Source organism: Euprymna scolopes, chromosome 2 (genome assembly GCF_053919585.1).
Source record: "Euprymna scolopes isolate OS-2025 chromosome 2, ASM5391958v1, whole genome shotgun sequence".
NCBI lineage: Eukaryota > Metazoa > Mollusca > Cephalopoda > Sepiida > Sepiolidae > Euprymna > Euprymna scolopes.
In genome coordinates, this window is record NC_136483.1 from 36,477,975 (window position 1) to 36,499,891 (window position 21,917).

A 21,917-nucleotide genomic window follows, 5' to 3' on the forward strand; every position below is an offset into this window, starting at 1 on the left:
ACATCTTCTTCCTTCACATCCAGAATAGTTTATTTGTTTATTAGTAACATGGATGTGTATGGAATGAAGGAGAAACAATTATTATATAAATTCTTTTTTGAAGAAAAGTTATTTGTAAAATTAAAATTTTAAAAATGTCTTTTTAATTGTAATTATTTTTTCTTTTTTATCTCTTTTCTTTTCTTCCTCTCTACCCTTTTTTCTATCTCCTATTTTCTCTCTTTTGTCTTTTACATTCTATTTTCTTTTTTCCTCTTTCATTATCTTCTTTCTTTCCTAAAGAAAAACGTTTTTCTTTCTCTCTTTTAGGAACTGATGGTGTTTCTCTCGACATTTACAACATTGTAGACATACGTAAAAGAATAAATCGCGAATTTGCCATGCGAATATGCACGGATATAAAAAGTGAGGATAACATTTTTTACACAGATTTGAATGGATTTCAAGTAAGTTTAATATTTTTTATTTCTAATCTTGTCACTGTTGTTCTCTCCTTAATCAAATATTTTAATGGTTTTACAATGTTGTATTAAACATGACAATATTTCTGAGATGAGGTATTGTTATTTATATATGACTAGCCTGGCTGCCCGGCGTTGCCCGAGTATTTGGAGGTGTGTGTTGAGCAAAAAAAAAAAAAAAAAGTGGTAGTATGCAGGCAAGCTCAAACCCGAACAGTGAAGGAGGAAAAGAACATGAAAAAAAAGATAGGTGGGATCGAACTCGAAAACGTAAGGTAATTAGTCTTCTTCGCTAACCATTAGGCCAAAGAGGATAGTGAATTCAATGAGTTGGTAATTAACTTAAGAATCAAAGGCGTCGCCATGCAAGCGCAGAAATGAATGTTGCTTTTAAACCTGGCCTGGAGCCAGTTAAGCATCTCGCTTTCTGTCTTGATATTTATTTGCTTTTCTACAAAAGCAAATTTGATGTAAGGTTGTTTTTAATGTGGGGGAAGACCAGCAGTATCTAAATAAATAGTAATTGCCTCAGTATGAAGGGTTTCCCCTACATTAACCAAAGGCAAATTACAGAACAGATACTACTCGGGCGAAGGCCAGGCATTTGCGTGTTTGCATTCAATTAGTTTCACCTTATTTATACGAAAAAGACAAACACTTGAAATGAGGGAATTTAAAAAAATTCGATCAAAAAAAAGAGACGATGTCCGTTTGTGAATGCGAGATATTACGATCTGGGAAGTATAAGAAAACTTCTCCCAGAATCTAACCGACACCTGACACGAGAACCCCCACCCAAAAAGACTTTTGTGGGCATACGCAAATGCTCATGCCCATTTTGCCTTTTATATATTAGACTAGCGGGGGTACCCGGCGTTGCCCAGTGTTTGTAGGTGTAAAAGAAAAAAGTGTTTTGAACCCATGACAGACCCAAAGGTGGAAAGAAAGTGAAAAAAAATGAACTTTTACAACAACGCTACAAAGCCCGTTTGAATTTAGCAATGTCGATCAAAATGTTGACTTGCAATAATGAGCGTTGGCTCGAGGCTAGTTCAGCTTTCCGCCATTTCAGCTCCCCACAAAAAGGAGTGTCCAAATGAATAGCAATTGTTTGATATGAGGGGTTTCTCAGACATTGATCAAAGCTGATTGCTTTCTGGACATCCCGGCATGAAAGGCTGGGTAGGTGCCTTCACTTTCGATTTAGTTTCGCTTTTATAAGAAAAATACAAACATGCGAAAGGAAGGAATAACGTGAATTTTATAAAAGTTGATCGAAATAAATCTAGATACGACATCCCTTCGCAAATCGTAGATATTATGATCTAGAGAGTATATAAAAAGTTCTAAAGAATAGTAACCCTCTCCCTTCCCGAGAACCCTAGACATACAAAAATGCGTGTGGCCGTTTTGTCTTTTATATATATATATATATATGTTTTAGATATTTATGATGGTGAAGAGTTATACTAGAGTGAATGCTGCCTGAAGATGGTCAGTTCAAAAGATCTCATTCATTTCATAAATTGAAATGTATTTTTGTGAAAAATTCAATTTAAATAAGATTACTTTTATCAAAGTAGAATAACACACAGGAAGTTAAATAAAAAAAAAAAGAATCACACGAGAGATTTAGCTTCGTTAGAGAAATGTACATCTTCAAACATTCTATTTCATCATTGAATTGTAAAGGTGTGTTAGTTGGATTCAAATGATTGCATTGGGTCAATCTGAGTTGTGGTCATTAAGTACAAGAATATTTGACGTCATTATTATCACTCTGTTCCATTTAATGCATTATACATGTTAACATATGTTGGAGAAAAACTTATTTTTCATGAGATTTGGTTGTGGATGTATTAATGTGTGCCAAAAGAGAATATTTATCAAACTGTATCAACTAAATATTTAATTTTTTCTATCCTTCGTTAGTGAAGGAGAAATCTTTCTAGACTGATACAATTTTAATTTTTGTCCTAATTTAGAATTCCATTATTTGGGAAGCTGGATTTCTCCATGTTAAAAATGACCTTGTGTCCACCCTCATGAAAATAAAAGTAAATGAAAACTATACAGCAAAGATTAATATAAATTTTCTTTCATAAAACACCCCATTTACAAAACTGCTTCCTTATCAAATACAACATGGTCATTTTCAAGTCTAATGTAAACAAATACTTGTTGAGCCGTCCTCTTAGATAATCATTCATCTTAATCTTCTGCCTATTTCATCTACTGTTTTCAATCATTATTTAACTAACAATCTCTTTAACACTTATCCTTGAGTAGCCCATGCACTTTGATAAGCAGTGACCCATTAGTAAAAGATGAAAAAAAAAAATTAATATTGAGTTTCCTGCATAAACTTTAATAATCATTCTTACATGTTACATATAGCAATCAGTGAATGTTCAAGTTTTGCTCATTTCAGATGCATCGTCGGAAAACCTATGCGAAATTACCATTACAAGCAAACTACTACCCTATGCCATCTGCTATGTTTGTTGAGAATCAGGAAACACGTGTTACAATTTTATCTGGACAATCACTCGGGGCGGCCTATTTAAAACCAGGTAAGTTATTAGCAAAAAAACAAAAACTGTTTTTGGCTTTTTATTTTAGGATTCAAATACTTAATGATTTGATTTTTTGTGTTATTCTAGGAGAAATGGAAGTGATGCTTGACCGACGCTTAAATCAAGATGATAATAGAGGTCTTGCTCAAGGAGTACTTGATAATAAACGAACACCCAACCGATTCCGATTACTTCTGGAAACCAGAAAACCATCAGTTTCTGTGAGTAAACATTTTCAAAATCTAATAATTTAGTACCATCATGACAATAAAAAAATGAACTTTCATTAATGCAATATATTTATGACTGTTGAATCAAAATTTGTTATCTACAGTGGAAACTCAGTTTTCAAACATAATTTGTGCTAAAAATTTGTTCTAAAACCAAACTGCTCGAAAACTGAGTCATATTTTTCTATTAAAAAAATGTAAAAGATTTGTTTCAAAGCACCAGATGAATTCGTATTTATCCAATTTTTTCTTTATGATTCCTCAACTGCAGGAACTGATAGTCGAAACCACGACATTATGATTCCTCAACTGCAGGAACTGATAGTCGAAACCACGACAGAGGGAAGAAACGACCATAAGCCAAAAAAAAAAATAGAAGAGTTAAAAACCATTTCAAATGTTAAATCGCAATAAACAATTTAGTCTTTGCTAACAACCAGATCAGATTATCTAGCACAGTCGAAACAGAAGCTGACTTGCCATTTTTTTTATAAGAAAAAATATGCCTGTGAAATAAAGATTGATTTTAAAAAATAAAACAGACTCAATTTGATTCCGGTCTATATTTGGGGTGGGGGGAGCTATTTGAGTGCGTATTTGATGGGTTGATATCTACGTAATTATGAAGCATCAATTATATTATTATTTTCAATACTAACTTATAATGTATAACATAAACCTTGTTTCATAAAAAATGTTTCCTGTGAACTGTTATGAATTAAGAAATAATTTTAGTATTTGCTGCACATTTTTTAATTTTTTTCTGTCACCATTTCTTGCTCTCTCTCCAGTTCATACTATTTTTTTATTCATTTCAGTTGGATAAATCAATTCAAGTAAAACATTTGTCCTTGCAATCCCATCTTGCTTCTTCACATCTAATTCATCCTTTATATGTGGCCCCGAAACATACGTTTGGGCAAGATCAAGAGCTACTACCTGTATTTTCTGCAATGAATTCTGAACTTTCTTGTGATGTACACTTGCTCAATCTTAGAACCTTACAAAACAAAGATGATGACCCCAAACTGAAATTTGTCCCCCAAAACAGTGCCGCCCTCATCTTGCATAGACTCTCATATGACTGTGATTTCCCAAATCGAGGACTCCTCTGTAGTGCTGGGGATGGAACGGTAAGTGTTAATTTCTTTTTTTATTTAAATTTAATTTTTACTCTTTTATTATATCTGTTTGCGTTTTAATGCTTGTAAGAATGAAACCTGTGTGTAGCAATTAAGAAATAGGAATTTCCAATGGAATCCTTTAATTCACATGGGTAGCATGCTCTCGTTCTATCAGCCATGATTGAGTAGAAATTTTAAGTAATTCACAATTGTTTTTTAGTATTGCCCACAGTAAAGATTGAACTGTAACCTACAGAAGAGCATCACTTTAAGTTGAATTTTCCTTAGTAGTTTATCTGTTATGTCATGGACACTTTTAGTATGAATTTTGGAAGTGTTAGATCTATTCTTTTTATCTTTCTAGATGTGCAGTTATATTTCACTATATGCTATATATTACTGTATTTACTTTTTATTTTTAATGGTGACCTTATCTGCTATTGATAATTAATGGTTCCCATACTCAGTCTACTTACAAGGTCATTATCACCCAACATATGCGTTGCATCTTTGAGTCATCTTATTCTCCATTATTCTTTTCTGTCTATATGTTTTTTTCTTCATTCCATAAATAGTCAGTCTCACCTTTGTATGTTTTTCCACACTTACATGGAATCATATACACACAATTTTTTAATCGTGACTTTTTCCATATAAGACTTCACTCACAAGATGCTTTCAGAGGGTTCAATTTTTTTACACTGTTTTTTCACCCCAAGCAAGGCACAGTGCCACTTGGATATAAGAGACTACTATTAAAATTTGCAGGGATACTATGTGTGGAGTTCAGCAGTAAGATGTCTATTTACATTACACTTCTGCATGTAGTACAGTGTGGGAAGCAGGAACCCAGAAGGGAAGTCCAAAGTTTAGCAGTTCTAGGGAAGGAATTATTGAAGTACGCTTTCTGGCATCTGGCGATCTTTTCTGTGTAGGGGTGAGATTTTGCTGCTTGTCGAGTTTGTCAGGAGTATTTTCGTTGTGGGGATACAAGGGTTTGTAGTTTGTCAGAGCACCTACCATTAAAATACCTGTAAAACAGGCAGAGAGATGCAACATTTTGTCGATGGGACATAGGTTGAAGTCTAGCTGACAGTACGGAACCTATTAGGTTGGCGACTCTCTTTTGAACCCTGTCCAGGAGTGAGAGTTGTGAAGCAGATGTACCAGCCCAAATGTGAGAACAATACTCTATATATGGTGGCCTTGTAGAGATACAGGATACTCTCAGGTGTAAGTAATTTTCTAGCACAGTAGAGAGAGGTCACCTTCTTGGCAATGCCTTCGATATATCTGTTCCAATTCATGTTCCTTGTAAATGTTGAGGAGTTTGAATGAAATAATTTCAGGTAATATATCATTAGCCATGGTTATTAGTGGTTGAGAAGATTTCTTGTAATTATTAAAGGAAAGAAGCTTAGTCTTGGCAGCATTGAATGTAACCATCCATTTTTGTCTCCATTTCACTACAGACTGGAGGTTTTCCTCTAGGGTTTCCACCATTGCCTTGTATATGTGTCCCTTCCTTTCCCCTTTGTGTCTGTTATAGAGTGTGGTGTTGTCAGCAAATATACCCATCTCAGACAATTTTATCAGGAAGGTCATTTATGAATATCAGGAATAATAAATGTCCAAGGATCGACTCCTGGTGCATACCCGCATTTATATCATTGTTTTGATATATAACTATCGAGGACAACCTGGATTCTTCTCTTATTGAAGGAGGATTTAATTATGTTAAGTATTCATCTGATTCTCTTGAGAAAACCGTTGTGGCATATCCCACCAAAGGCTTTAGATATGTCATACATCTGGGACTATTGTCCTAGTCTCTCCTGCCTTATATAGACATATATATATATATACATTCAGAGATTACAGTTAGGATATCTTCAGTAGAACGAGCTTGCCTAAATCCTTACTGTTGGTTGGATAGAAGTTTAGCAGATGTAAGGTGGTGGACTAAAACTTGATTAATTATGGACTCAAATATTTTGGTGAAAAGAGGGAGGAGGCTAATGGGACAATAATTTAATGGGTCAGTTTTTTTGTTTTTTTTGCCAGAATTCTTATAAACTGGTACCGCAGAAGCGGTTTTCCAGCAGTCAGGAAAGCAAGATTCATTAAGACAGTTGTTGAAAAGTTTGGAGAGAACTGGGGCAACCTCAGCTTAGCATTTTTTTAATAGCACAGCTGGGATGAGATTAGGTTCACATGCTTTTGAGGTGTCTAGGTTTTTTATGATATCATGTAGTTAAGAAGGGGTGATTTCCAAATTTTAGGTATAAACTAGACTACCCGTGATCCGTTGGGTCAGTATGTTATATTAGCTATGGAATTCATGTCTGAGCGTGACACTTGTGACGTAAAGAAAATAGTTTTTTTTTGTTTGTTTTTTTGGTTTTTTGACATAACAGAAACCTTCCTATGAAAGTATATTAAAATGAAAAATCACGGGCCGATCACTCAAACATGAAAAAGAATCCTCCTTATTCGTGTAAAGTTACCTATTATCTATTTACATTGTAAAATAGTAGATTTATTTGTAAGAAAATTGTGTTAAAATAACTTAAACGTAATACGGAAATGAACGATGTAAAAGAAAAAAAATGCAGAAAGTATTAATTGTTTATTTGGATAATTTAAAATGCAAAAAAAAAAAATCAGGGCGCTGAAAACGTACACAGTAAAAAAAAAAAATATGTTGTCAACAGGTCAAAGTTGATTTATTTGTGAGAAAATTGTGACTGTATAGTTGTAATACAGAATAGTTGCAAAACATCCCCTAAGGGGTCAGTATGTTATATTAGCTATGGAATTAATGTATGAGCATGACACTTGTGACGTAAAGAAAATAGTTTTTTGTGACATAACAGAAACATTTCTATGAAAGTATATTAAAATGAAAAAAAGAATATAGATAGATTTCTATGAGTCATTCTGTTTATAATTGTTTATTTTTGAAAAAAAAAAAAAAAAAAAAAAAACTTACAGCCATTGAATTATAACCAGTAGTAGTAATAGTAGTTAAGGAAGAGGAGGTGTAGTAGTAGTAAGAGGAGGAAGAGGAGGCGTAGTAGTAGTTGGCATCCCGTAAGGCTTACAAACGGAATCCTGGTAGTTGAGCAGATCATGTCCAGGGTATTTTAAGGACATGAGATGCAACACACCTCTTTGGCCCTTACTTAAGCTAAGACGGGCGGTTGGATAGGCCCGATCCAATCAATCGGTTGGTCATGTCTAGCCCTAAATCAGACAGACATAACAAGAAAATATGCTCGCACAATATACAGTAAACTGATTTAGTAAGCGATGGCTGGAGGGTCAATCAACTTGCTGAATAATGGACTAAACATGGCTGAAAAACTAAAATTCTTACTGAAAACAAGGCTTTCAGAAAGAAATTGAAGAACCACAGGTGCTTGAATCCACCAGCAAGATGAGTATACTTTTCCTGTATCCCTGTTGGGTTGGGGCAAATGGGTATCCCCCCCCCCCAACACTTCCCATATTGGACTCCGAGGCAGGTGGGGAGCAGGAAAAATGGAACAAACCAAATATATTAATGGAAACTAGAAAGCCTCAAAAAAGAAACCACACCGAAGTATCTGATGTCGATAGCTCTGACTCTGAAATAGAGCTTCATCAAAAAAAAAAACAGAATGTTCCCCGCTTCATAGTTATAGAAGCAACTGAAGGGGAACTAATAACCAAAATATCTCCATTCAAAATTGAAAAGATTCTATCTAGCATCAAACCTAAAATGGTAAAAAAACAAAATAATGGTACATTACTTCTTGAAGTAGAAAACCAAAAATATGCTGTTGAAATTTCCAAATGGAGACGTTTTAACAATCAAAAAGTTAAAATTTACTCTCACAAATCTCTGAACATTAACAAAGGCGTAATCAGGAATACTGAATTATCACTGTGCCCTTTGGAAGAAATTCAGACTAAACTACAAAAACAAAATGTCACTGACGTTAAGAGTCCAAATTAATAAACTTGGCGAAATAATAAAAACAAATACATTTTAACATTCAATACTCATCAAATCCCAAACAAAATTAAAATAGGGTATGAAATGGTAAATGTCGAACACTACATACCAAACCCACTCAGGTGTTGCAATTGCCAGAGATACAGACACCATCGGGATCGGTGTACCCGCTCTTCAGTATGTATAAGGTGCAGAGATAATGAACCTCATACGGATTGTAAAAAAGAGCCCAAATGCACTAATTGCCAAAAAGGCCAAAGCGCCAATTTAAAAGAATGTGACAAATGGAAGAGTGAAAAAGAAATCAACAAAATAAAATATACAAAAAATATTACTTTCCAAGAAGCCTGCAAACTATCAGAAAATGTGAAATATTCTGAAATAACAAAAAAAAATACAGCAAACTACCGAATCAAACAAACAAAAGTAAATTCACTCAACATTAAACCCGAGGATATTATTAAATTACTTAATGAAATGAAGGAACTTGTGGAAGAATTTTAAAAAACTATAAAACAATTCAACAATGAAAGAAAGATTCTATAACTGAACAAAACCCTCAAGCTAAAACTAAACCAAAAAAACTCATAAAACCCCAAAATACAACACGCATAGAAACATCTCCAATTACAGAGAAAAAAAAACATATCAAAATACGCCCATGAAGAGAAAAGAAATAAATCTTCACTCAACAAGAAACTAAAACAAAACTAGACAAATCACACTCAACTTCCAGATCAAGAATCCCAACACAAAACAGATTAGAAGAAATGGACATAGAAGGCCGAAGATCTGATACCAATGACTAACAAAAAACAAAAAAATAATCCAGTGGAATTGTCGCGGTTTAAAAACAAATATGAATGAACTACTTCTACTACTAACACAAGAACACCCTGCAATAGTATGTCTTCAAGAAACGTTTCTGAAACAAGAAGACAACATTAATATTAAGAAATACGAAATTTTTAATTATACAGGGCCTCCAGGGGAGTAACAATTCTAATCAGAAACGATATACCCCATAGCAAAATAAACATAACAACCAACAACCAAGCAATTGCTATTAACGCCACGCTACATAAACCAATAACGGTATGTTCATTATTTATACCTCCAAATGATGACATAGATAAAAATGAGATTAAAAAATTGATTGATCAATTACCCAAACCGTTCGCCCTATTAGGAGATTTCAATAGTCATAACATACTATGGGGATGTAAAGACACCAATAAAAAGGGCAAAATGTTGGAAGAATTTATCAATGAAAATGATGTATGCTTCCTCAACGATGGAACACCTACACACATCAACCCAACTGGTGGAAACCATTCAGCCATTGACCTTAGCCTGTGTGATCCATCACTATATATGGACTTAACCTGGAAAGTATATGACGACACTTGCTGCAGTGATCATTTTCCAATAGTGATAGAAATTCCAGAATTCAACAGCGAAAAACTTCTCAGATGGAAACTAAATAAGGCCAACTGGCAATTATACAAAGAAAAATGTAGACATAAGTTGAATGATTCAGAGACAAACAACACCGTAGAATTTTTCACAGGAACACTAGTAGAAATTGCAAATGAATGCATCCCTAAAACTTCAGCATCTAACCGGTACAACAGACCCTGGTTTGACAATAAATGTCGGGAATCCATCAAATTGTGAAAAATTGCACTGAAGAAATTTCAGAAACAACCCACAACTTCAAATCTGATAGAATACAAATTAAATAGAGCTAAAGCTCGTAGGGTAATAAAAGCAGCTAAAAAGAGTGTTGGGAAAATTATGTCAATAAATTAAAATCCTCTACAGAACCGAGAGTAATATGGGAGATGATTAGAAAAATTTCAGGTAAACATCAATCAACACCAATTAAACACCTGCTTAAAAACAACACCAGAGTAACCGATGAAAAGAATATAGCAGACCTACTAGCTGAAACTTTTTCTCAAAACTCCTCTAATCAAAACCATAACTTTAAATTTATAACGATTAAACAAAATATCGAACAATACAAACTAAACTTTAAATCAAAAAACCTTGAAGATTATAATAAACGCCTTACATTAACCAAATTAGAAGATTCTATTAAAAGATCCCACAACACAGCCGTAGGATCTGATGAAATCCATTACAGATTCCTGCGACAACTCCCTTTAGAATCATTAAAGTTGCTACTAAAAATTTACAACAAATTATGGACAGAAGGCGAATTTCCTGACTTGTGGAGGCAACCCACAATAATAGCAATACCAAAACCATGAAAAGACCATTCGAATCCACAAAACTACAGACCAATCTCATTGACTTGCTGCTTGTGCAAAATAATGGAAAGAATAATAAATGATAGATTGGTTTGGTACCTAGAAACCAACAATCTTATCTCCAACCTACAATGTGGATTCCATAATAAGAGAAGCACAACAGATCACTTAGTTAGACTGGAAACAGCTATAAGGGAAGCCTTTATCAGAAATGAGCACCTATCAGCAATATTTTTTGATCTGGAGAAGGCCTACGATACTACGTGGAAATATGGAATTATGAGAGACTTGCATGAATTTGAACTAAAAGGCAGACTCCCACAATTTATAAAAGGATTTTTATCTGACCGAAAATTTAGAGTCCGCATTGGAACTACTTACTCAGACATCACAAATCAAGAGAAAGGAGTATCTCAAGGTAGCATTTTATCTGTGACACTGTTCAATGTTAAAATGAACAGCATAGTAAAATGTTTGGACCCTCGTGTAGAGGGATCTTTATATGTAGATGACCTACTGGTGTTTTGCAGATCAAAGTATATATGCACCATTGAACGCAAACTCCAACACTGCTTAAATAAATTAGACAAATGGGCAATGGAAAATGGATATAAATTTTCCCAATCCAAAACCAAATGTGTTCATTTCTGCCACAAGAGAAAACTCCATAATGATCCTACATTGAAGCTCGGAAGAACAATAATCCCTACCGTAGAAGAACACAAAATTCTGGGTCTAATATTTGACAAAAAACTGTCATTCATCCCCATCTGAAGAATCTAAGAAATAGTTGCAACAAAAGACTGCAACTACTACGTGTAATAGCCCATACAGAATGGGAAGCCGATCAAGAAACATTAATGAGATTATACAGGACTTTGATTAGATCAAAACACGACTATGGTAGTTTTATATACCAATCAGCCAGAAAATCCTACCAGAGGCCAACGAAATCCCTATAAATATAAGGAGTAAAAAAACTGGGTGCACAATATTATACTAAATTAAAAGCACAATGAAATAATCCAGCATACGAAGCTACATTCAATCCGAGATACAAAGAGGCGTTTGAAGCAAAAAGAAAGGCCATAAAGCCCTTTAGTCTTAGAATGAAAGCAATACTGCAGGAATCAGAAATGACTGTAGAAAATATCTAAGAACATATACTACCTAAAACCCCACCTTGGATACTCAAAAAACCGAAAGTAATCCTAAACTTAAATGAGCTCCCAAAAGTGAAAACCCACCCTAATATCTACCAAGAAAAAGTCTATGATATTCTCCTGAAATATCCAGACCATCTACCTATTTTCACCGATGGCTCTAAAGACCATAATAGAGTGGCATGTGCTGCCGTGTCGAATGAAAAAACTCTTAAAAAAGCTCTTCCAGCAGAAAGCTCTATTTTTACTGCCATTTTTGTGCCATCGGCATCGCACTCAACATTCTAGAAAAAGATGATTCTTTCAGATTCACTTTCCGTTTTAACATCTCTGAATGACAAAAAACTTGAAAACCCTCTAATCATCAAACTAACAAACAGAATTGATTCATTATCTGAACACAAAGAAATATTTATATGTTGGATCCCTAGTCACATCGGGATAAGAGGAAATGAAAGAGCCGACTTAACGGCCAAATCAGCTCTAAACTTAAAACCAGATACAATAAACATACCATATACTGACTTCAAACCCAAAAGTAATCAATTAATTCACACAAAATGGCAATGACAATGGAATAACAACATAAATAACAAATTATACCAAATCAAACCCATACTGGAAAAATGAAGACAACTCTCCCAAAATCCAGAAAAGAACAAATCGTTATAACTAGAATCCATATTGGCCTTACAAAACTCACACACTCCTTCATTCTAAAACAAGAACAATAACCACAATGCCCATTCTGCCAGAAAACTTGCACCATTAAACATCTTTTTGTGGAATGTAGAGCTCTAGATAATGCTAGAAAACAATATCTCAAACACAACAGCATGAAGAAACTTTTCAAAAACAACTGTTTGGATGAAATATTATCCTTTTTAAGAGTAACAAGGAGCTTTACAAAAATATAAATTACTCTCTGAATCAACCCAACTAAACCTTATGAATGAATATTTGAGGATATAAAAGACTAAAAAGAAAAAAAGAGATCGTTAGATATTAAAACAAACAAAACTATTGAACTAATCAGAATAGATAGATACTTGAAGACATAAAGTTCTTTGAATACATATAATTTTTTTTTAATTCTGGGTTTGGTATTAAATAACCTGAAAAGGGTTGATATGCCGTTAACCAAAACCAAACCATCTTTATCTGAAAGCACATCTTTTAAACTCCTCGGCCTAACGTTCACAGGAAACATGAGTTGAGACAATAACATTGAGAGCATTGCCAGGACCGCTGCGAAAAAGGTAGGTTCTCTCTACCATGTTAGAAAGCTACTGACGCTTGAAAGTATCCTGTACCTCTATAAGGCCACCATTCGCCCGTGTATGGAGTATTGTTATCATATTTGGACCGGTGCATCTGCTACTGGTCTCTCGCTCCTAGACAAGGTTTAAAAGAGAGTCGCCAACCTAATAGGTCCTGAACTATCATCCAAGCTTCAGCCTCTGTCCCATCTACGCAATGTAGCATCCCTCTGCCTGTTCTACAAGTACTTTAATGGTGAATGTTCCGACGAGCTGCAAGCACTTGTACCCCCTCTACGTAAATACCCCCCGACAAATCCAACAAGCAGTAAAATCCCACCCCCTCACAGTTGAGATCCCTAGATATAAAAGAGCCTTCTACTCCAGTAGTTTCTTCCCCAGAACCGCTAGACTTTGGAACTCCCTGCCAGGTTCCTACTTCCCCAACTGTACTGACATGCAGAAGTTCAAGTGTAACGTGAACCGGCATCTTGCTGCCCAACTCCCCACCTAGTACCCCTGTAGCCCCCTACATCAAAGTGGCAATGTGCCTTGTTAGGGGTGAAAATGTAATAAAAAAAATTTTTTTTTTTTTAATTATTATTTAGTTTACCCCCCCCCCCCACATACACACACCTCCAAATACGCGGTCATCAGTGTTATCTTAAGATTGCAAGTTCAATCCGAGGTATCAGATAAATTTTTTTTCGATATATTTATGCCATTTTTTTCAGCTTTTCACTTTTTTTTTTTTGCTTTTATTTTTACTAATACGTTAATTTAATTTTTTTTTTTTTTTAATTTTTTTTTTTTACGTTTGTTCGCTGTTGTTTTTGGTTTTTCCGATTTTTTTTCAGAAGTTTAACATCATTTTTTTATAATCTTTACACAGGGTTATTACTTCACTTATTCTTAAGTTTACCTCCCCCTCCCCCTACACACACACACACACCTCCAAACACCTGGGCAACGCCCCCCCCCCTCCCGCTAGTAATAAATAGATAAATGATATTAGTTTGTTTATTTACGTCTAAAATAATATGGGGAATTTTCTAAAGAAAAATATTTTCTATGATCTCCAAAGTTGGAGATGCTATTAACCATATTATCGTTGGAAAAATCAACATAAGTTTAAAAAGTGATAAAAATAACATGTAAAATCATCTAGGATTTCGTGCCATAATGGTTAATATACTTCACATAGAAATAGTCAAGCTATCTTGACGAAAGTTAGTACCTCAAGACACACGTGTTCGTAGATTACTGTTATATATGTATAAAAATTCTTTCTTAGCTATGACTAAAGACAGAAAATATTCCCCCCCCCTGACTTTAGTCTTTAGTTTCTTCATTATTTTTATTATTTTTTATTTCTGATAATTCTTAATTAGAAATACACATGTGAGAACCGCGCATTTGTTGACTCATTTACTAATCTTTTACAGAATTGTTCCATTATCTGCGTCCGAACTTGATTTGTTAAATTTTTGTTGTTGTTGCCAAGGTTTGAGCATTCATTTAGCATTGCTTTTGGAGCTGATCAGTTTTTTGTCAGTTTTACTAAAAACTTGGTAGGAGAATTCAAATTTTCAAGGGGGTGGTTGTGTTTTGATTTTTGTCTTTTTGCTGAGTAAGAAACTTTTGTTTGTTGAATTGAAGTAAATATAATAATTATAAAAGATATCATTTCCTAAGACATTAAAATAAAACTTGAAACATGTTGAAATTTATGCGAGCGATATTTACGTATGATTGTGTCGATTATATTTACGTATGATTGTGTCGATTATATTTACGAGGAATCTGTTCAGTGGATAGCATATTGAACCTCGGGCACTGATGAATAGCCTTAATGGAATGGATATCTTAGTGAATCTTAGGAATGCTGTATAAGTGTGTGTTATAGCCTTGTGAAAGGGTTACAAAGAAAAACAGAACGTCAAAATAAAGTAACAACATGCATTGCAAAGCATACAATTGGTGGGTTGTTTGTCGTAGCTGACAAACGCCCTAGGTTGGTCCACCGGATATCTATTGATATTTTACAGCTTAGTCTTCCACTATTTATTGAGATTGGAAATGTCTATGAGTAGGTAACATAGGTTAGTTCTGCCACAACATCCCTCTCCCAAGCTCAGATATCTGGATGATGTATCAGTATTTTTTCTCTTTGGGTGGACTATGAATGGTTTGGTAATTTTCCTTTTCCTGCTCGAACATCGTGGTTCTAGTGTGATTTGGGGTGGCTCAATATCAAATGTGTTGTAGACGGTTTCACTAGCCTCTACTTCTGATTCATTGTTTAGGGCAAAATTTTTTCTTTTGACCTGCAAGGAAAACATTTTATTGCCACTTTCTTATTTTCTTAATTGCGAGAACTTAAAACAGTTGATTGCTTGTGTAGTTAGACTCTGCCACAAGTAATTAAGGGTTAATAAATATCACCTAAGACCTCACTTGTAATAATCGATCAGACAAGGGGCAATATTGCCCCAGGAGTTTCCACTAGTATTATTAACTTGATGAACTGTCTATTTTAAAAAGACGCCGGGTAAAACAGTCTAACAGTTCTTGCATATTGTGAAAAAACGATTTGAGTGCTATTATTTTGCTGCACTTAATGTCTTTGAGTGATGTTGACTCTGTAAATAATGTTTCAATACTAGCAAAAAATATAATTGCGACTGGTATCTGTTGCGGTGTAGCTGAAGTTTTTGTATCCTGTGAAAAATCGCCTGCAGTCGCATAGAAATTTACGATTTGGGTTAATTGGTGAAGGTATCATCACTAGGTCTAGCAATAGAGTACCCTGCATGATTTTGGTTTCTTGGTTTGTGGTCAGACGCTGTTCTCATTAGGGGAGAACTACTTTTGTTTGGTCTACAACAGTATCTGTTTGTTTATGCCTTCTCTTTGACTTTCATGGCCTAGAACAAGAAAAGTTTCTTTTTAATTTGTTTTTCAAGGCATGGGCGCCTGTTGTACATTTTATTTTCGTTTTGCAAAAATTATTGCTTGGCTGGTTCCATAATTTAAATTCATGAATCCAGTCTGACCCGCATAGGTTAGTGGTATGCTGTAATACATAATCTTTTAATTTTTTTCGTCTCTTTCCCAATACTGTGACGTTTTCTAAAAATTCACCAAAGTTAATTTGCATACCGTTAACGGCCTTTGCTGTTTTGCATGTTCTCAGTATGGTAGGTTTATTCAGTTTCTTCCGGGTGTTTAAATTTATTATCAAAAGGTTTGAAACAGAATCGAGTTGCATTTTATTTCTTTGTCATGAATTATTAAAGTCACATATTTTCGCAACCCTTCTTTATTTTCAATCTCCACCAAACACACTTGGGTTTTGTATTTTATTTCTGCAATGAGTACCTTTGTGTCTTATTTTTTTCTTACATATCAAACATTTTCTTGATAAATATGGGTGGGATTTTTCTTTCTTCAAATTCTTTCTTAGCTATGCGTCTCCTTTTTCCCTAACTTGTGTTTTATTTTTTTACATGTTTTTTAAATTGTCTGCTTTTTTTTTTATCTATGCAACTCCAGCTTCAATATCCATCGGATTTTTTTAATAATTTCTATTCTTTGGCAGTCTTCCGTTAACTTTTGTGGTTGTTAGGTTTGGTTTATTTTCTAATTTTATTATATATATATATATTATTATATTTCCGTATCTCGACCAGAAGTTAGTCCTTGCGCAAATACTAAACATTTAAAATTGTTTGCACTGAAGTCTGCAAGTTGAAATTTGTTGCAATGTTTATTTACCATGGCTGCATATGTTGCAAAATCATCATCATTATTCTGAAAATTCAGACATGACTAATGCTTATGGAATATAGAGACTTTTGGGCTAAATAGTTCTGTAAGAAGTTCCAATGCTTTGGCAAAAGATAATTCTAACATTTTACGTGGTAAAATAAAATCCATAAACTTGTTATGTTCGGCCGTCTCTAGTTTCCACAATAGTAAACAAACTTTTTCTGGTCTGACCACCGTTTACAATTGATACTAAAAAAATCTTCGTACCGACGAAAATAAGCTTCAAATGATTCTTCAGGTCCATAGCAGAAATTATCAATTGCATTCTATATTGAGTTTTGTGAAAATGTGGTATTATTATCTGTGAACATATTATGTTTTATGACTTGAGTAAGCAGTTCTTTCATGTGCTACTGATTTTCATATTGGTGTTATTGTCTTTCATCTGAGCGTTTCTAGTGTTCAAATGATTGTTGCTATGTATTTAATAATTGTTGTTGTTCAATTTACAGTTTTAATAATTGTTCCAATGTACTTTGAAAAGCGTCCATCCTTGTAGGATGCATAAAATACAGAATTTATGGAAATTTATCAAAACCGTGTTCGGATAAACCAGATTTTAGTATTTTTAGGATAACTGGGGGAAAAGAGAACAGTAATTTGTTTCCTTCAATCACTTTGAAACAAACGTTGAACATACAGTTTTAAATTCCTTGGAAAGAATAATTCTTCCAAAAAGAATGTCTTTTTATAGACAAGAGAAAAAAAAATATATCTATAGAAATATTCAATATTTTTTCAAAGCAAATGTCTTTTTTCGATAGAACAGAAAGAAAAAATGTTGACATGAAGAAAAGGCTAAAAACCGTATTTTCTTTTCTTTTTTCTTTTTTTTTATAAAGCCAAAAAAAGTTGGGTGGCACTTATTTAATGACGCAAGAAAAAAACATGAACTATTCGTATTTCTCTTTTGTATTTATGGGTGTGCCAAGATGTCATGACAGTTCTAAGCAAAGAGAAGAATAAATGTGAAAATATTCTTACTTTCCACGAGTTTGCAATCCAAACTTTTATGTCCAAACACTTAATTGGTTTTTGCAAGTTTCTGTTTTTCTTTTCATCAGTGTTTTCTGAACACTTGCTTGTTTTTATTCAGCTTTGTATTTTAAATTAAAGTGACCTCTGTGAGTTTGAAATCCAACATTGCCACTGTTACAGCCCTGTTAAGGCGTTACAAAGAAAAACAGAATGTCAAAATAAAGTAAAAATATGTATTGCAAAGCATACAATAGGTAGATTGTTCATCGTAGCTGACAAATGAGCTAGTTTGGTCCACCGGCTATTGACTGGAAGCTTACAGCTTAGTCTTCCGGTATTTATTGAGATTTGAATAGTCTATTAGTAGGTAACATAAGTTAGTGCCACCACAATAGTGTGGTAGTTTACTGTAATGCTAAACCAGCTTTTTTGCAGATGGTATTAGATCCTATTTTTTTCTGAGGATCTGTTGTTAGCTTCCTCTGTTTTCAAAGTCAGATTCTTTTTTACTTACTGTAACTACCAGGTCCTATTAGATCTGGAAATTTCTTGGAATATTCTGTTCTATCCATTAACACTGTAGCATTTCTTTGTTTGTTATCATCACTGTATAGTGACTAACCAGCTGAGCATTACCAATATCAGTCATGTGTATGCAGTTTGATTATGTGTGCAGGTTAAACCTAGCCAATTAGGGTTGAGGAAATGCATTTCATGGAGAGAATGATACGATGAATTTGTAATGTGAATTTTTAAAGACAAGTTTGATTCTGATGACTTCAGAGGAAAATTAAATCTGGATAGTATATGCATGTAATGTGTGCAGAACAGAAAATTTCGATTGTATGGCCATGTTAAAAGGATGGATGAAAGTTCTTTGGTTCGTAGATGTATAACAGTTGAGGTAGCAGGTTCAGTTTACAGTGGAATGATAAGGAAAACCTGGGAAAATAAGGACTTGAGAGAAAGAATGATAAAGAACTGGCCAAAGATAGTTTAGTCTAATGCATTCTAGCATGTAAACTAGTGAGATATTTTGATAAAATGTTAAAATATCATTTTAATCGTTTTTTTCTTTCCATTGCAGGTGCCAATCGGTTCGATGTTTAAAAATATCAAATTTGTGGACATTCGTGCTGCATCTTTATCATTACTTTATGAAAATAATACTGCAATTACATCAAGTGTAGCTTTAAAACCAATGGACATAAGTGCCTTCAAATTGACAGCAGCTACTGGTTCTTAATGAAGCTTGAAAAAAAAAAAAAAAGAAAAAAAAAGCAGACTTTACACTTTTGAATAATTGTTGGTTTTTCATATACGCTTTTCTATGCTGGAAATAATCGGAGGAGGGAAGGGGCACAAAAAGCAACTTCAGAACCAAAGAGAGAGTAAAAGTTCTTTCATGAATTTTGAGGAAGCACAGAACAGAAGGGAAAGCATGGTTGTCAGCTTACATAAAAAATGTGAAATTTTATGAATTTGATGGTATGGAAAAGAAAACTATAAAAAATATAACAAAAAATTTTGTCCCTTAAAAATTTGACAGTGAACACAAAGATGAAAATTTTTTTTTCTTTTTAAAACATTTCTTATTCAAAAGTTTGACAATGAAGGTATTCTGTTTTAATACTAAACATTGCGCATTCTTTAACTTGAACCTTTTTGATTCCAGCATTTGGACAAGAATTCAGTTGTCAAAAAATGACAATGTTTAGAATGCCATAAAGGGGGTAAAAAAATGACAAAAAAAAAAAATGAAGAAAAACTTTTTCATTGAAAAGCTTGATTATTTATACTTTACAAAATTTCTGTTATTTGGATTTTTAGAGATTTTGTAGATTTGGGGTTTCTTTTCATTGAAAATCTGAATTATTTGAACAGAAATTGAGGGTACCATTTCACTCTTACCCATTTCCCCTTCAAAAATTGGGTCAAACATGATTTCTTTTTAAATGGGACACACCTTTTACATATCTCCTTTTTCCATAATCCATGAATTTTTCTTAATTTCAGTCCTGGCACTAGATTCTCATTTCATTATTCGCCTCTAAATTTGGAAAGAAATAGATTTTCTTTTGGCAAGTCACTATCCTTTTCTTTTTTTTTTTTAATCATTTCTGCCTTTTCATAAACAGGGACCAAATTTTGATATTTTTATCATAAGATGGAGGGGGGGGTATTTTATTTAATAATTTCAATTTAAAAATAATGCATAAAAACAGGTTGATTTTTAATGAAAATGCCCCCTTTACATCTTTTTTCAACTAACATGCATTCATAAGATGAGCAAGATTCGAATATGACAGTAAAATTAGTCATTCAATGAAATCCTTAAAATATTTTAGTGAATAAACAAATTTGTTTAGTTTCTACAATGCAGGTTGTTGACAAGAAATATAAATTGCCTCCAAAACTTTAAAATTTTAAATTTCACTTAAATTTGAATGTTACTTTTTTCTAATGAATGTTGCTTGAAAACAAGATTATAGGTTCAAATTTACTCAAATGAAACTATGACTTATGTGTACGCTCTTTTAATCTAATGTTAGAAACTAGAGATTAAAATGATTGAATTAGCATCACCACTCCCAGTATTTTTATTGATTACAATTTATTTATACATCAATTTTTTTTTTCAATCCAAAAGAATTGAGGGAATTTCTAAAAAATTAAGCATTTATTTTTTTGCTTTTTAAATTTATTTCTTTGGTTTAATTTTCTCAGTTCAAATGTTTCTTACCTGTTCATTTGTGAAAAATGAATCCATTTGTTTCCATATTTTTTTTTGTTTGCATAAAAGGAAATGCATTTTTTAGCTATTTTTTATTTTATTATTTATTTTTTATCTTTTTACAAGCATATGCATTTTTTTTTCTTAGGAAAATCATCTCCGTGTCAATTTTAAACCTTCCTAATCCATTGCCCAATTCTTGTCTTTAATATTTTTGTTTAGTTATGTGGAATTCTTTCATTTTCTGGATTGCTGGAAAATTGAGAAAAATAAAAAATAGAATCTAAACTAATTTTTAATTTGGACTTTTTAACAGAATTTTCCATTCTAATATGAATTTTTTTTTTTTAAATTTAAAACTATAAATATCATTTTTAAAGCTAAAAAGAGAAAGTGAAATTGAATTAGGATGATTTCTTCATGATACCACTCTTTATTCTATTAATGTTGAAATGGGATTATACTTTTTTTTTCATAGCATATTGTTTATTTTAGAGGCATAAATAAGATCAGTTATTGAATCTGTAGCATTTCTATTTCAACTACTTGGGTATTCCCTTTCAAATGGCAGACATTCACTGAAATAGCAGGTCTAGCATTTGGTAGGATGGCTCATCTTTAATCAAAACAAAAAGATAAGAAAATTGACAAAAATAAAGACTTTGTTGGGTAGCAAATCTTTAATTTTATATATATATATATATATATATATATAAAATTAAAGATTTGCTACCCAACAAAGTCTTTATTTTTGTTGGGTAGCAAATCTTTAATTTTATATATATATATATATATATATATATATATATATCCCAAGACAAAATAATGTACTTCAATATCATGTTGATATTTAATTATACTCAATACAATTTTTGTAGAGCCATATAATAAGATCATAAACTTTACTCATTTTATAAACTTATTTTATTAATGAATAATGAAAATATGGATAAACATCTGACAAAATAAGGCAAATGCAAAACTTTTTGTAAGGTCTTTTATTTTTTTGCTATTGCCAATATTTTAACACTTCATGGTTACTTGTGGTTAGTAGAAAATATATTTTTCCTGGGGTAATTCAAAATGCATAAAAAACAACTAATATATAGATAGATATGACTTAAACCAATACAACCAAGGTGGCCACCTCATGTTTTCTTTAGTTATATATATATGTGACTGTTTGGTCATTTAACTAGTTTAGCAGCCGCAAGAATTTCTCTTCAACCTCATATTATGTAAGGACAAAAACTAATCCTGTTTGATCAGTTCTTGATAATTCAGT

At 33.0% G+C, this 21,917-nt stretch overlaps 1 protein-coding gene across 4 annotated transcripts in view; it reads left to right on the forward strand.

Annotated features, from left to right (window-relative positions):
- Positions 1-19,666, forward strand: part of LOC145291046 (alpha-mannosidase 2x-like) — a 326,286-nt gene extending 306,620 nt beyond the window's left edge. For all 4 annotated transcript variants that reach the window (XM_080136566.1, XM_080136556.1, XM_080136560.1 and 1 more), the window contains 5 exons: positions 310-446; positions 2,893-3,034; positions 3,125-3,258; positions 4,086-4,400; positions 18,986-19,666. In XM_080136566.1, the coding sequence (XP_079992692.1) occupies positions 310-446; positions 2,893-3,034; positions 3,125-3,258; positions 4,086-4,400; positions 18,986-19,144 (887 nt within the window). In that variant the 3' untranslated portion in view covers positions 19,145-19,666. The remainder of the gene's footprint in view (positions 1-309; positions 447-2,892; positions 3,035-3,124; positions 3,259-4,085; positions 4,401-18,985) is intronic.
- Positions 19,667-21,917: the final 2,251 nt, after the last annotated feature.